This window comes from Eubalaena glacialis, chromosome 17 (genome assembly GCF_028564815.1).
Source record: "Eubalaena glacialis isolate mEubGla1 chromosome 17, mEubGla1.1.hap2.+ XY, whole genome shotgun sequence".
In the NCBI taxonomy this organism is placed as follows: Eukaryota; Metazoa; Chordata; class Mammalia; order Artiodactyla; family Balaenidae; genus Eubalaena; species Eubalaena glacialis.
The window spans coordinates 1905573-1921946 of NC_083732.1; the positions used below are offsets into that span (position 1 = coordinate 1905573).

At 41.3% G+C, this 16374-nt stretch overlaps 1 protein-coding gene across 4 annotated transcripts in view; it reads left to right on the forward strand.

Annotated features, from left to right (window-relative positions):
• Positions 1 to 16374, forward strand: part of SNTG1 (syntrophin gamma 1) — a 480938-nt gene that overhangs the window by 359873 nt on the left and 104691 nt on the right. For all 4 annotated transcript variants that reach the window (XM_061171420.1, XM_061171419.1, XM_061171421.1 and 1 more), the window contains exon 12: positions 4756 to 4885. In XM_061171420.1, the coding sequence (XP_061027403.1) occupies positions 4756 to 4885 (130 nt within the window). The remainder of the gene's footprint in view (positions 1 to 4755; positions 4886 to 16374) is intronic.

Sequence of the window (16374 nt, forward strand, 5' to 3'; positions counted from 1 at the left end):
TATATGTCATTATATATTTGCCCAAACCCATAAAATGTGGAACACCATGAGTGTCTAAACTATGGACCTTGGGTGATATGACGTGTCAATGTAGGCTCATTGATTATAACAAAAGTACAACTCTCTTGTGGGAGATGTTGATAACAGAGAGGGTGTGTGTGTGTGTGGCAGGAAGTCTATGGGAAATCTCTATACTTTCCCCTCAATGTTGCTCTAAACCTAAAACTTCTCTTTACAAAAGTCTTTAAAATGTGAGGTATGCAGGACAAATGTTGCCATCTTCATTTTACACAGAGAGAAATTAGAGGCCGGAGAGTTGCATAAAATCAAGGTACTTGCAATACCTTACAGATTTTAACTGAAGCGGGACAGAAGGGCATTGCAGACAGAGAACAGTGGGGAAAAGCCTCTGTTGAATAAAAGTTCAGGGCTTGTGTCGGATTGGTGAATTTCAGCTTTGGAAAATAGGTAACAAAATGGTTTGGAAGAGCTTCTCTACAACCTCACCAAATAGTTCAGGTTTTGAGCCTGAACCATAAAAGCTGTGATGAGATGGTGCCCCAAGGTAGCATCACGAGCAGAAACGATCTGAACTCAGTGAGAAACAGAGCACGTTGCTGGAATCATTAACCCGAGTGGGTTTTTTTGTTTGTTTGTTTGGTTGGTTGGTTGTTTTAGTTTTTCCTTTCCTTAATCATCTCCCCAAATTGTTAATAACCAGATCAAGAAAAATGGCCTGATTTTCAAATACTGCTTGAGTCAGTGCTTTCCTACATACAGAGAACCACTCTCATGGAACAATCTTATGTTCATCCTGAGTATTGGGACGCCCTTCTTGCTTCTCTCCTGCCTTCATTAACATTTTCCATGTTCTTATGCACCACAGAGAGAACATATTTGTATCATAAAATACAATATGATCCTTTCACTCCAAAGAGTCAGTGTTCCCACGGCCCTGCCTGACTCAGGATTAGTTGGAAATGCCGCCACGTGGTTTGCAAAGCTCTCATTGATCAGGCTTTGCTTTATTGCCACCTTCATGACTCACCACTGCCCCAGACTCACATCGCAACGAGCCAAGCAGCCCCTGTTTCTCACAACCTCTCACGCTTTCACGCTGCTGATATTTGGTTCTGGAGTAATTACCTCCCATCTAAAATGTGCACTTTCTCTCCTCTCCCACGTCTAAGCCATTCATCCAGTTGGATCCGAAACCCAGGAGCAATGTGGACTCTGCCTGCTCCCTCATATTCTGTGAAAGGAAGCAATCACTGACCCGCAGACTTTCTAACACCCTTATAAATCCCGGGAGCTAACTGTTTTATTTTCACTCTCACTAACGCACGTGTATTTCGGTCCCACGTCATCTCGTAGCCGCCAGGTACCCTACACGGTGGGACAGGACCGCCCACTCCAAGCAAATCTGACCGTGGGAGGCCGCCACGAGGTTCAGCTGTGGGTCCCGTGGGCTCTAAGCTCCTTCCGTGTTCACACCCTCCTCCTCCGAGCCCGCCTGCTTTCCCATGATGTCCCCACTCCTTTTCCTGGACAAGGCCATCTGGCCACTCCAAACCTGTATAGTTGAGTCTCTACAGCTCTCACCCCTCCTGCTTGAAATGCCTTCTCCGACTCACTCCTCACAAATTCAGCATCTCCGACACGTGCCTTCATGTGGCATACGATGGACAGTCAAAACATGGATTACTCAGTTGTGTTCATGAGAAATGTATGTGTTTTCATGTAAACGCATATTATATTGAAAATTATTTATGAATATTTTTAGTGAGCAGTCTATTTTTCATACAAAGAAAGACTAAGTTTGTTTTTTTTTTTAATTATTTATTTATTATTTATTTATGGCTGTGTTGGGTCTTCGTTTCTGTACGAGGGCTTCCTCTAGTTGCGGCAAGCGGGGGCCACTCTTCATTGCGGTGTGCGGGCCTCTCACTATCGCGGCCTCTCTTGTTGCGGAGCACAGGCTCCAGACGCGCAGGCTCAGTAGTTGTGGCTCACGGGCCTAGTCGCTCCGCGGCATGTGGGATCTTCCCAGACCAGGGCTCGAACCCGTGTCCCCTGCATTGGCAGGCAGACTCTCAACCACTGCGCCACCAGGGAAGCCCCTAAGTTTGTATTTTAAATGAATAAAACTACTCTGAAATTCAGCAACATTTGAGAATAACTTTTGCTGCCAGAGTTGTGATCAAGAATCCTTAGAAAAATAGAAAAAATGATATTGAGCAGAAAGTGAAAAAATAATCTGCACTCAAAAGTTCAGATTTTCTAACTGTAATCATGTCACTGCTTTTTTCAGCCAGTGTGTGTGTTTTTGTATCTCTGTGTGTGTGTGTGTGTGTGTGTGTGTGTGTGTGCGTACAAAGAATCATAATTTAGTCTGAGAATCCTCAAGACTACTACAAATATTGTTAAAGTTTAATGTTTCCCAGTACTACAATACTAACTTAATGGGTAATGTAGTTTATTGATTTCAGAGAGTATATGATCAAATAAGATAAAACAAATAAGTTTTTTTTTTTTTACAATTACTGATTATCTTGACTCAAAGAATTACATTTTCTAAAAGCTACAAATACAGCCACAGCACCGCAGTTCTTGCGAAGTGCTGGGTGACACATTCTTGCAAAACTCTCTCAAATATTGCATCAAGAACACACATTAATGGCTCATTCAGGGAGCTTCAGTGATTAGTGAAAGTATTTGGGTACCACCAGTTACTCCATAAATCTGTGAAGTATATTTTTCTCATTTTCTGTTAGGGGAAATTGAGGTGCAACTAAGTGGACTAATTTGCCAATATTCTTGTTTATTCAATAGCAGAGGCAGGAATAGGACCCAGGCTATAATCTTTATGACCAATTTATTTTGTAAGAGGTTGTATGTAAGCAAATAAACTGTTCAAATACTTCACTTATATTCATGAAAGGGTTTCCAACAAATCAACCTGAAAAGTGGAAACAGAATGTAAAAATTGGTACATATTAGTGTATAAGCCTGGGTTTATATAAGGTTAGTCCTTTAGAATTATTCCATGTGGAGACTGTGTAGCATGTGTGGTTACATAGACTGCAGATTTCCTCTAAGTGCATTAACTCTAATCAGCTAAAAATATCCAGCTGCCACGATTCATTTAAAGCAGAGAGGACAAATATGTTGAAGACATGCTTTAATTTATGGTGCATGAAGCAATGGTTATGATAATCAGAGAGCAGAAAGAAGTGTATGTTACTAACTCAAATTAGTTCTCATTTTCCATGGAGAGTTGAGCTTCTCTCTGCATATTTTAAATGTCTTACTCACTCCTGAATATCAAAATTAAAGTTAAGAAAGTCACGTGAAGTTGCAGTATTCTTTTTGTGCTGTGCGTATTTTTTCTTGTCACAAATTCAAAAGAACATTATTTCAAAGAGACAGACAATAGTTGTCCCCTCAGGCTTTTCATGTATTTTTAAGAGCAAACAAAAAAGAATATTTGAACACTTCCCTGTAATCATTTGAAAGTGCTGGTCAAGGCTATCGGAACAAGTTTCTCTGAAAACACTAATAATGTGGATGCAGAGAGCCGTAGGTGTGAGTCTCTGCCACGTGTCCGGTTCTGAAATCTGGACCAGTTTTATGGGACATGAGAGTGACACAGGCCTCCTGGTGAAGCTGGGCCAGAGAAATGCTGCTCACGGTGTCTTTGTTTGCAGAAATGAAATCATGTGTAATATCCACTAACTCCTACTTACAAAATTCAGAAGAGACAAAAAAGCAATTTAATTGGAGAAAAATATATAAATGTACACTATTTACTTAGCATTTTGAATACTGAACTACACAATTTTTCTATTGCTTCAGAAATGGCTGGGATTTAAAGATAGTGTGTGCATTTTCTAAAGTGTATTATGTTGCACCACAGAGGCATTTGACTACTTTCCATTCATTTTGGGATTTTTATTCATTCCTCTCCATTAAGCTTGTATTGAAACGTGCAAGAACTTGAAACAGGAAGATAAAAGTAAATAATGAAAGCTGTAGGAAGCTGCTTTAAACTCTACAGCACTTTTGTAGACCATTTAGAACGGCATCACTGAACGTTCTCTAACAGCAACAAAAACTCAGTAGAAGACCATAGAGATATTTAGGCCGGCCACCGCATTTTAAGGAAAGTTTAGTTGTTATTGAAATGCGAACATCCACATAAATTTAGAGCGTGAGTGTGTAGGCATGGAGAGGAGCTATGAACCTCTTGTCCGAAACCATCTTAGAGAAGATGAGGAACAACTGGCTTAACAGCTGACAAAGTGCTTCAGCTCATGACAGCAAAAGACTTTATATGATGCTCGGTATCTGTGTGTGTGGTTTTTGTGTGATCTTTCCACTGTACATCAGAAATGCATTGAAAAGTGTCAAGAGGAGATGATGGTGGCCAAAATAATGGATAAACATCTATGTATAACTTTATGGCACACTGGAGAAAGAATCCCTCTCAAATGTCTTAGATATGCATCTCAAAGATTCTCCAAATGTATCTGAATCTCAAGATGCTTTGTAGTCATTCAAAGTTGTGTGCTGTCTGGGTTCATCTTTAGTGTTCCATTTAAAAACAGATGTTTTTAAAAGAGAAGTAAGCAAATATGAATTTGAAGCTGCATTTATGTTGTTTGAAAGAAGAGCTTTTGAACACATAACTATTTCAAGTCGCAAACAGACAAATGAGATGATGTTTTGATCTAATTTGTTCTGACATCTCCGCAGGCAGAACGCTTTTCAAGTCATCGCGGTGGACGGGGTCTGCAGTGGGATCATCCAGTGCCTCTCTGCTGAGGACTGTGGCGAATGGCTGCATGCGGTAGCCACCAATATTTCCAGCCTCACAAAGCACAACGTAAGTAGTGATTCATGGGGCTCCTGGCCAGTTCCTCAGCCTTGGTGAATTTCTTCAATACATACATAACTTTGCATCAGCTGCTTGGTGTTCTTCTAAGAATGGACCACTGCACACCCATAATAAAAACTATTGTGGAATGATTAAAGAAAATCACTGTGTCTTGAGAGTTTAAGTCCAAGGTATCAGCTCAACAGTATTGACACCTAAGTTTCCATTCACAAACATTGTAACATCTACGGTAGTTAAATAACTGAAAATAGATATTTAGCATGTGAGCACTAAAATATCTATTATCTGTATCTATATATATCATCCATCTATCTATATCTGTATATCTATCTATATATGCATCTATCTAGATATCTTTACATCGCTTCTCCCTCTGGTTCCTCTGGGGATCCCCAAAATTTAGAGTATTAACTTGAAGCAAGTACTGTTTGTTGCAACTCATGAATCTTAACCTTCACAAATCTATGCAAGTAGGGAGCTGGTTTAGGCTTTAGCGGGACCCAGCCCCCTAACCCATGGCTCCTGCCCTCCTCTCCTTCCACGGGGTAAGGGAGTAGCCTAAGTAAAGTGAGCGGGCTTCGGCGCAAGCACGGCTCTAAGGCGAGTCTCTCTGAAGCATCATCTTCCATTGTTTAGTTTGGTGCCACCTTGGATAATGGTAAAATAAAATCAAAATAGTTTTGTCAAGTTATTTTTAACCTTTATATTCAACGACCTAGAAAAAAATTTTCAGACAGCAAATATAATTGCGTTGTTTTTTTGTGTTGGGTTTTGTGGGGTTTTTTGTCAGTCTGAAACCTCTTGTCCTTTTCAGCGATTCCAATATGATGACACCACCAGATCAGCAGAGGCTGAATCTTGGGTGGGCACTCTTGCCCAAACCAGATGTGCCCCGGAGATATTAGCCTGGATTATCTGGGAGGGTCCAGTGTAATCACTAGAGTCTTTAAAAGTGGAAGAAGTAGGAAAACGAGAGGACTAGGGAGATGGCAGCATGGGGAGGGGTAGGGCTGACATTGCTGGCTCTGAAGATGGGGAAGGACCAGGACCCCAAGAGAGCGGGAGGCCAGGAGAAGCTGCCCAAGACAAGGGGACACTGCCCCTCCGGACAGAGACCATCCTGCCCTCACCCTGATCTTATCCCATAGAGGCCCACTGAGGCTTCTGACCTACAGAACTGCAGGATCACGGATTAGTGTTTCTTTTAAAGCACTGTTTGTGGTAATTTGTTATTTCAATAATAGAAAACGAATATAGCACCTATTTATCTTCAAAATAAATCCATTGAATTTTTTTCACTTAATCTAAATCTCATGGTTTAATCTGAAAATCATACTTTTACTCTTTCGCATTTAACTTTTTCAGAATAACCATGACATGCACTTGCATATAACAGAAAACAGCCTAATATATGTATTATTAGTTTGTCCATGTGCAAAGCAGCCTACAATATTATTTGAGTCCCTAGACCCTTTCAAAATAACTCATTTGTAATAATATCACAAGAAAAGTCATCATAATTGCTGAGCTAAAGCCACCTGAACAGGGACTGTCTTTGGAGTGGGAAGGGTCTGTGTGTCTCAGTGCCTCGGTGGGCCGGGCAGGGCTGGGAGCCTTCAAACACCACAGAAAGGGGGAGGGAGAAAGGGCAAGAAGCAAGTGAAGGAAGACGGAAGTATAGCTCCGAACACGCTATTGTTTGATCAAAGGGAATTTAAGCTGATGCTTTTGCAGAGGTATGGTTGCCATGGGGAAAGCATGGCTGCGGTGTTAGGGACTCGGTGTGGAGCCTTGGTCTCTACTCACCAGCTCTGGGACTGGGCTTCGTGGTCCCCTTCGTCAGCGGGCACTGATAGCTTCAGCCACTGTGAGGGTTAAATGAAAAAGTGCTTTAGACATCCTGGCCCTTAAATGATGCTGAAACATTTGCACTTTTTCTTCTCTCCAGCTGCACTCTAAATTAAATGATTTAATCCATAAACCACCAGTAAATGGCCGTATCGATTTGCTTATTGTATGTGAGGTTGCACATCTTTGTTTTGCCCAGTTGTCATTTGAGATTCTTCATCTTCTGAAAGATGGTTGTTTGGATAACAGAATGTTGATAAAACAGGACAAGATGAGTTAAATGTCTAGTAGTGACTAGAGCATTCAGCATCTATATTTCTGGCAGCCACAGATCTACCCCTCAGTTCCCTCATCTTTAAAAGAGACAGAGGGAAGACGATAAAAGGCAAAGCTCTCTTTCAGCCAGCATTTCATGAATCTAACCTTTCCAACCACTCTTTACTGCTCCAGCACTAATATCAATCCTGATTGATAAGCAGAGAGAATTTCATGCGACATTTCTACTAAGGTTACCTACTGACATAAAGGGATATCTTCTAGTCTAAATTCTTCCATATATGTCCTATGCATGCATTTCCTTTATTGGAATGGAGTATGCTGCTTGAAATGTATCACTTGTGTGTGTGTGTGTATGTGTGTGTGTGTGTGCGCGCACACGCAGACAGATATAAATATATATGTATATGTAATATGCTTCTATTCTTTTTTAAAAGATTTATTTATTGTTTATTTATTTAATTTATTTTTGGCTGTTGGGTCTTAGTTGCGGCATGTGGGATCTTCATTGTGGTGCGCGGGCTTCTCTCTAGTTGTGGCGTGCGGGTTTTCTCTCTCTAGTTGTGGCGCGCAGGCTCCAGGGTGCGTGGGCTCTGTAGTTTGCGGCACGCAGGCTCTAGTTGAGGCGAGTGAGGTCAGTAATTGTGGTGCGCGCACGCGGGCTTAGTTGCCCCGTGGCACGTGGGATCTTAGTTCCCCGACCAGGGATCGAACCCATGTCCCCTGCATTGCAAGGCAGATTCTTTACCACTGGACCACCAGGGAAGTCCCAATGCTTCTATTCTTAGCGGTTCAATGAAAATTACTGTGATCTTAAATAAGAATGATTGCATATATGAGATTTTCAAAATACATAATTCATATTTTATTATGTGAAAAAGAATAGACTCTTTTCCCCAAATGTTTGTATCAACTGAGAATGCTTTCAATAACAAATTAGAGAAACCCTAAATACTGATAGAGTAAATAGTTGGATTTTTCCCCAAATGAAAAGAATTGTGGATGGTGGCATCTGCTGGAAACCACCATCCACCCAGAACCCATCCTCTGCCTACACTCATTATTGCTACTATTATCCTCTACCTTTAGAGTGTTGGCTTTTACCTTATGTTTGCCACCTCATGGTAACATAAGGGCTGCAACAGTTCCAAACATCACTTCAGTGTTCAGAACAGGAAAGAAAGGGAAGAAGGATAAGTAGCGCCAGCTACATCTCTCCCCTTTTATCAAGATAAGAGAAAATTTCCCAGAAATTCTTTACTGGACTAATAATGCTCACTTCTCCTCCTGAACTCAGCCCCATGACGATTCTGAGAGGTGGGTGGCTGGAGAGTGGGGTGGCTAGTCTCTGCCTTTTCTAGTGTTTGTAGTGGGAAAACCAAGAAAGAAGATTGTGAATGGCTTTTGAGTCAGACAACCAACAATATCTACTACACTGCTTAATACTAAAAACATATTAATTCTAAAAATGATGCATGAACAACCAACACCCCTGTGCTTTTTGTGGAATGGTCACAGTCCTTCAGGATTCACACACACACACACACACACACACACACACATTTCATCAGTCATTTGAGTTCCTGCAGGATGTATTTCAGCCATCTTCCTATATTTTACCCATTTACCTGCAGGAGCAAAAAACATTATTTGGGAGTCATATTTAATCCGTAGAGTTCTGCTATTTTAGATGGCAAACACTTGCAAGTTGAAAAAAGGGAATTTTTTTCCATAATACCGTTGGTTGTAAAAAGCTAAAGAAGAAACTTCTATGGTGTCTGCCGCATTAAAAAGACTTGACGAAACTTGTAGGTGAATTGAAAGTCATGACAAAGTAAAGCCTAGCAGAAAGGAGATTTACCGAAAAGGAACTGAAGTCTGTGATCAGAGGTTGCAGCGTGTGGTTCTGACAGGCATGGGTGTCACGTAAGGAGGCTTTTTCTTCCTTTTTGTAGCTGCTGATTTTTCTGAGTCCTTAGATGCACTTCAGTGTAGTGTGTTGTTTTCTGCATTGCTTCTCCTCACAGACCAAAATGCAAACTTCACACATGCAGATGTCAACCAAAAATGGGTCACAGAGGGTGAAATCAGACAATGGCAGAGTCAGTAAATCAAATCAGAAGAAAAGCAAGGGCAAGTCTGGGCATTATGTTGTATGCATATGTAAAATAACCAACCTACTTTGTCTCTTAGAAAACTACTCGCCAACAGTTAAACTTCTTAAACAATTCTTGATATTGGAGAATATTAGCTGATACTTACTTGCTCAATCCAGAACGTCGGCTTTGATGTTAACTATAAAGCACGGTCATAAGCAAACAGGCAGTTTTACTGGACAGCTTCCGTGCCAGCCCTGGTCCGGTTGGGCTCTGCCCGCCTGGCCCCGTCCCTGCCTCCCCTTTGGGCCTCAGTCTTTCTCTTCTCCCGGCTGAGCGTTCCCAGCCCCTAATGTTCCAGGGGCCTCAAAGCCACAGGCGCTGCACAGGGGCCCTCGCCCCGACACACCCACCCTTCTGCCACCCCTGCCCAGGCCTGGACTTCAACGTGGCCTCGGTCATGCTCATAGTGACAGGAGCTGACCGTCCTGGGCCCACAGCTGCTCCCAGGCCGACGGAAACTCCACGGGAACGTGGGGTAATTCCTCCCCCGGGGCATTCCTTGTCCAGTGCAAGTCAGGTGGCAGGAGGAAGCAAGCTAACAGAGGACTCGCCCTTGCTCACTGGATGAACCATCTGGAAACGCGGTGACTGCACGAGGCTCTGAAGGCGGGTCACACCTGGTGAACAACCGACAGCGTTTGATGAGAAGCTCGGGCCCACGGACCGCTCACCAGCTGATGCCTGCTTTCTGCTGCCCGGCCTCCCTTCCCTTCACCTACGACTCTTGCCTCCTGAGGACTGTACATCCTCTTCGGCCTCTGTTTCTCGGGAGGTGAGACCAAGGGCACCGAGCAGTGCACGTTCCCCCCAGGAGCGGATGTCGTGTGGAGAAGGGCACTAAGTACGCAGATGAAAGGCCCGAGGACGTCACGCAGGAAATCACTGGGAGTTTGCAGTGGCTCCACGGAACGTCTCTTAGAACTGCCGTCTTCTGAAACTGAGCTTAACATCCAGGCGCGAGGGAGCAGAGACAGCTGCAGGCCTCTCCCGAGGATCCAGGCTGGATTCTTACTGTACCCACTGCACGCTCCCCTCCTGAGGAAGCCTGACTGATAATGTGGCAATGATGGGACCTATTCTCTCCACCTGTGACCAACACCGGCAGATAAAACACATCCCATCACTGCCTGCAGCCCACGGTCCCCACTGCCCGCACACCCCACCCCCGGCCAGGGTCCCTCCCGCTCACATCTGCTCAGACATTGTGCGACCTGCTCTAACACTCATGCCAGAGACATGCTTGTTTTGCCAACTATACCAGATGGTTCTTGAGGACAGGGATCTTGTGCCCTTGGCATTCCCTTCACGTCTGACATACAGTCATTTCTGGAGTTCGTGAATTCATGGAAGAGTAAGTTAGCTCTGAACAAAGAACTAGACATTTATAAATGGCTGCAACCTACTTTTAGCTTTCAGGCTTCTAATTCACAATAAGAGTGTGTGTGTGTGTGTGTGTGTGTGTGTGTGTATTATATATACTATGTATGATATATACCATATACATGCTAATCGTAAGGATGGCGACAGGTAAAATTGAAAAGTTCTTGTACTAGAACAAATAAGAAAGTTCACTTGGGTATAACACTGGGTGGTCATCCTGATGGACTCTTAATAGATAGATAGGTTTTTAAAAGCAACAAGGCAGGCAATTACATTGTACCCATGGGCCTGGGGAATAACCAGGGTGGCCAGGGCATAGAATCCATAGTCTGAGAAAAATGGATGAAAAAATTGAGCTGAAATGTGGGCTCCTGAGGCAGAAATCATTTTCGATTCTTCCCTTTCCTGGTGAAGGCAGCTTTATCAACAGCTGCAGAATGGATATATCGCCGTGATGCACCCACACTAACATCGTGTGTCTCCGGGAGGACTTACATCTACGGAACAAAGATCTGTCCTTGTCCTCACACATCTGCTAACTAACATTGGCCGCAAATCTCTAAGGAAATTGGGGGACCATTTCTTGTTTCCATAAGAATTATTTCCTTGGATAAATCTTCAAAATTAATTTTCATGGGAAAATATACCTTGTGAGCAGGGTCCTGCAGCACCCATCCTGACGTGTACATGAGGTTGAAAAAGTGAAAGAGTAATAGAATTAGGATACAATTTTTTAAATGTAAGCCCATCACTTATCTTTAAACATTTAATTGGAAAAAAATCCCTAAAGACGTTTAATGTAGGAAGAGAAAAACATTCTAAAAGAATATTCGAATATCCTATGTATTTTTCTTTTTGTCTAAAGAGAATGTCAAAAGACAACATTACCGCTTTTTAAGGAATTAAAAAGGAATTAAGGAATTAAAAAATAAGAGTGATATTTAAAACAAATGGATGTTCCTATTACTCCAAATTTTATTTTTAATAAATTAAATCGAAACAGATCTTTATTAGAACCAGTTGTGTAATTATTCTCAGTTTAACAGACCTGCAATAACTAGACTTCCTTTAAGGGGTTTCCATCATTGACATTCAATTAAAGGTTTTCAAAGAAAAAGAGGGACACATATTATCATTCTCCCCAGCATTCAGACAAAGTGAATATTATTCCTTAAAATACAGTTCATAATATTTAAGCAGATGTTCACTGTTGATGTTGGGTAAATTATAAAGTAGTAGAATTATCATTTTATTTTCAGTTCTTGCGTGTAAGAAATATAATCTGAAAAACACTTGTAATGTGAGTATTCAATGCCTTTATACGTGTCCTTCAAGTTTTTTAAGGGGAGTCGCAAGTTTTTAATTTAATTTTAAATTTAAGTTCTAATGAAAATTCTGTAATGAAAAAGCTACTGGATTTAAATTAACCTTTCAATAATATAAGAATATACTATTGCATATAATAGAGTTTTAAAATATTTGTTTCTTTAAATAAGACTTCATTAATACCAAAGATTCCCATAAAAAAAAAATCACTAACGTAATAGAATAAAGTAGGAAGGCAAAATAAATGGTGAAAATGTTTGATAAAATAAGATGCATCTTTTTCTTAATATTATTTAACATCTACAAAAGTACATAGATGGTGTGCCGAAAGTACTCTTCTCAGTAATAAATTGTAAGAGCTTGAAAAAGAACTGTCTTTTCTATTCCATTTCATCCAAATGTGAAGATTCTTCTCACGTTGGGTTTTTAGTGTGTTCTTTCCCTTAAAAAATTATTCAAACTTCTCTTCCTGCAAGAGTATATCTATATTATTTGATTTTTATATCTATTGGGCATATTGTTTCCTAGAAAATCAAACACTAAACCCTATTTGCCATTTGACGTAATAGAGTTGGTAAAAATATATTTTAAAATATGTGCTTTCATAATAATTTTAGACTTTAGGTATTTATTAAAGTTCAGAAGAGAATGAAAATGAAAATTTATTACAATAATAATGGTATATTTATTGCTACTGTTCTTATTAGTGTATATGTTACATGTACATTAAAATGTGTACTTTTGTTGACATATATAAAATAAAATTACCATCCTCTTGTGTAGATGGTATTATCCTTTGTTGAGTTAACATTTAATCATGGGCATTTTCCTAGCTACATTGAATGGACTAATAGGTATTTTGCTATTTGTTTAATTCCTAAATAATGAATGGATTATTATTTGACATACACATCATTTAAAATATATCATTAATGTAATAGTGCCCTATGAATTTTCTGGCATATTAATTTGTGAAAGATTGCTAATTATATCTTAATATAGGTGTCTAGGAAAAGAATCAAAGATTCTAAACATTCTTTAGTCTCACAAACTAAGATTGATGTCTTAATCCAGCTGAATCAGGCGGGGCTGAACTTTCTGTAAGGCTCTGCTTCTGTTTCTTCTGCCCCAAAGGTGCAGCCCACCCTCCCCGCCCGCCCCAAGCCTGGGGGCTCAGAGCATATGTCTATTCCCCGAATACATCTACCCCCGGGCTCTGACTTCTGGCTTTTCTCTCAGCACAGATTTACAAAACTCTGGTCTGTTTTCAGAGGTTCTCAGATTAATTTTTTTAGCCTTTTGTCCTGTTCAGATTCAGACTCCAGCAACTGTCTTGAGGTGAAAAGCAGTGTTGCATTTGAAGCCGCACAGATCTCACGTGTTGCCCCCGTGAACCCAGGAGAAAATACATGCTCTGCTCCTCTGTCTGTCCACATGCTCTCCATCTGGGCGTCTGTCCCCGAGCCTGCCTAGTGGCCCTGAGCTGTCAACTCGTCATCTCATCTCCGGAATCTTAGCCATGCCCACCCTAGTTACAGCGGGAGCTCTCAGGAGTCTTTAAACAAAGTGCTTTTACTAGGTTTATCTTTCCATTTCTGTTGCCCTCAGTAGGAAGGTTGATGTGCCTCAGGCCACCCCATCCCGTCATAAATACGTGTGCATTAAATATGAGTTGCACTGGGAGTCTGTGGGTGATGCATTGTGTTCAAGTAATTAACCACCTTTTCCAGCTTTGTTCTCTATTCAAATTTAAAATACAATCTTTATCATTAACTCAGTAATATATATTTTAGATTCAATGTTTAACTTTCTATCAAAAGTCATTGTCACAATTAGTTTGGCAGGGTAAAACCCTGTTTTAATGATTGTAATTCTGTAATGCATTCAAATAGCCCCCTGAGATTAACCTTAAACACCTTTGGGTGTATTTGACCTTTTATTCTTGATGGGCCCATAAAGGTCTAAAAATAGTTGCACTAGAATAACACCACCAAATAATATTTTAATTTGGAAGAAATTTGACATTCAGAAATGGATCTATAATTTCATATTAGGTTGATTGTTATGAATTTTATTTGTATTAGGTTGATTAAAAAGCATTTTGTTTTATTTCTCTATTTTTTTTCAAATTTAGGAAGACTTGATTTGGATAAACGTATTTCATATTCAGACACCTTGAAATCACTAAGTCATTTTTAATCTAATTGTCTTGGGTATTTATAATAAAGTGGATTATCTTCCATTAATGCCATACAAAGCTGTTCTTTCTAATGGTCATACTTTTACATTCTATTTTTACCATATTATCTTGGCTATAATTTTTAATGTCACTTTTACACATTAATGATAAGGGTAATTCTCATAGTCTCCTGTTAAATGGATTTTATATGTTTAATTTTTAACCATGGTATTTGTTAATTTGATACAAATGCTGATTCTATATGATGTAAAAAAAGCATTATTTTTTCTTTTACTTATTACATTTACTTTACCATTATTTTTATTAATTTGGGATTAAATTTTTAGAAAAGTTTTTGCATATCTTTGTAAGATTAAATTATTTTTCTTCTTAGCATAGCCATCCCATAGATGTGTTTCTATAAATCATGTGTGCTTCACAAACATGTTTTTGTGTTTAGTTCTCACTGTCTCTGAAAGTTAAAGTAAATGTCAAAATTTACATATTGAGATTTGTCATAATTAAATTTCCAGAATTGAATTTCTGATAAAAGTAGAACACTGCGTTATATTTTGGCATAGCAAGAATATGTCAGGTCTTAGTACCCACTGTTCCCTTTAGTCCAAAATATGTATTAATCTAATGATTGCCATTATTTTTGCATTTCTGTTAATTTCACTCATGTGGAAATCATTAACAAAGTGGATAAATGGGGTTCTTTCAATCAATTACAAAGCTCTGAGATGATACTAAGAAAGAGGATTAAATCAGATCCTAGTTAAGAAGAATCAGGATGGCTGAGCCAGTTGTGGATTTTCGGGTCAGAAAGGCGAGCATCCCGGGGGGGCCCCAGGCCAGGGCGGCAGCGGAAGGAGTAGGGGCCCCGCTGTGATTCAGGGCTGGGCTTCGGGGGAGGTGGGTCCAGCACAGGACACGCCCCCCGGGACAGCCGGCTGTGACTGACGGTGCTTGTCGGTCACGTGGGCACAGAGGGGAGATGGGGTGGAAAAGACCTTCTGCAGTCAAGGGTCCTGCAGCAAGGGCAGGGCAAACACAGCTGGACCCACACACAGGGCCCAAGAGAAGGTCACCGGCCACTTCTGCTCGGGTTTTCATGGCAGACCTGGTTCTTGGTTATGCAGTCCCAGAGCCAGGCCTGCGGTGTCACGCAGACCCGGGCTGCACCACCTTCTGGCGTCATTTAATGCTATTTCGTCTCTGTGCACCTCAGGTAAACACACAAGAAAGAAGACTCTTGCCAGGTGAAAAAGTGCGAGGGAGACAGAGGGAGCGAGGGAGGGCAGGAGAGAGGGAGCCAGCAGGTGGGCAGGGTTTGGGGGTTGGTGAGAGCAAAGCCAGAGCCAGGCTGTACCCCGAGTTCTGTACAGAGGGGACCCCGCCCCCCCTCACCCTGCGGAGGCCACGTCCCCGTAAACTCCCTGCGGAGAAGTCCCTCCCGGGTGGCCAAGCGTCACCGTGGTGTCTGATGCTCTGACGGGTGTCGTCCCCCTGGCGTCTCCTGCTCACGGCTCACGAAGCTGCGTCCAGTCCGCCAGCGTTGCTAGTATTTTCTCACCGGCCTCGCAGGCAGGAGACATCTCGGAGCCTCTCCTTCAGATGGAAACACATCCTCTGGCTTCAGCTCTCCCATCATTTGGAAACCACCCTTGACATGGGGCTTCCATGAGCACCGGGGGAAGAGTCCAGAGCTCCCTCCGCTGGGACCCCCAGACTAACTGTGTTTTTCTGTGTCCAGTCCCTCAAGACTTGACCTAAGGTGACAAGTTGCAGGAGCCCAGATCCCTCCCCCCCCTCTCTCTCTGTATTTTTGTGTCCACCGAGGAACTAGTCTTCCTCTGAGGTGAGAACTTGCTTTTAAATCATCAGCATTCTTTTCCTTCCCATTATGGTATAAACTCTAGGTATCGAAGCCATTACAATTACTATAGACATTCAAAGCTAGGAATTTAGATTTTCTTTTTCTTTAGAAGTAACTTGCATTCAAGACTAAGTTAGAGGTCAAATACAAGAGTTTGACTCTGTTCTGAGATATTCTGTCTCTTCACTCGTTCAACAAATATTGATTTTGCCCCTACTAAGACCCAGGCCGGCGTCTAGGTGCTAGAAGTGATGTATTTAATGAAACAGACAGTAATCTATGACCTGGTGATCTTGTTTTCTGGGGAATCATAATACAAAAATAAGTTAAAATAAAATAAACAGTATTAGATAATGCTAAGTGATAGAAGGGAAAAATCAGAAAAAGACCATTTATAGCGGTGCACCGCTTGACATATTTACCTTGCTAC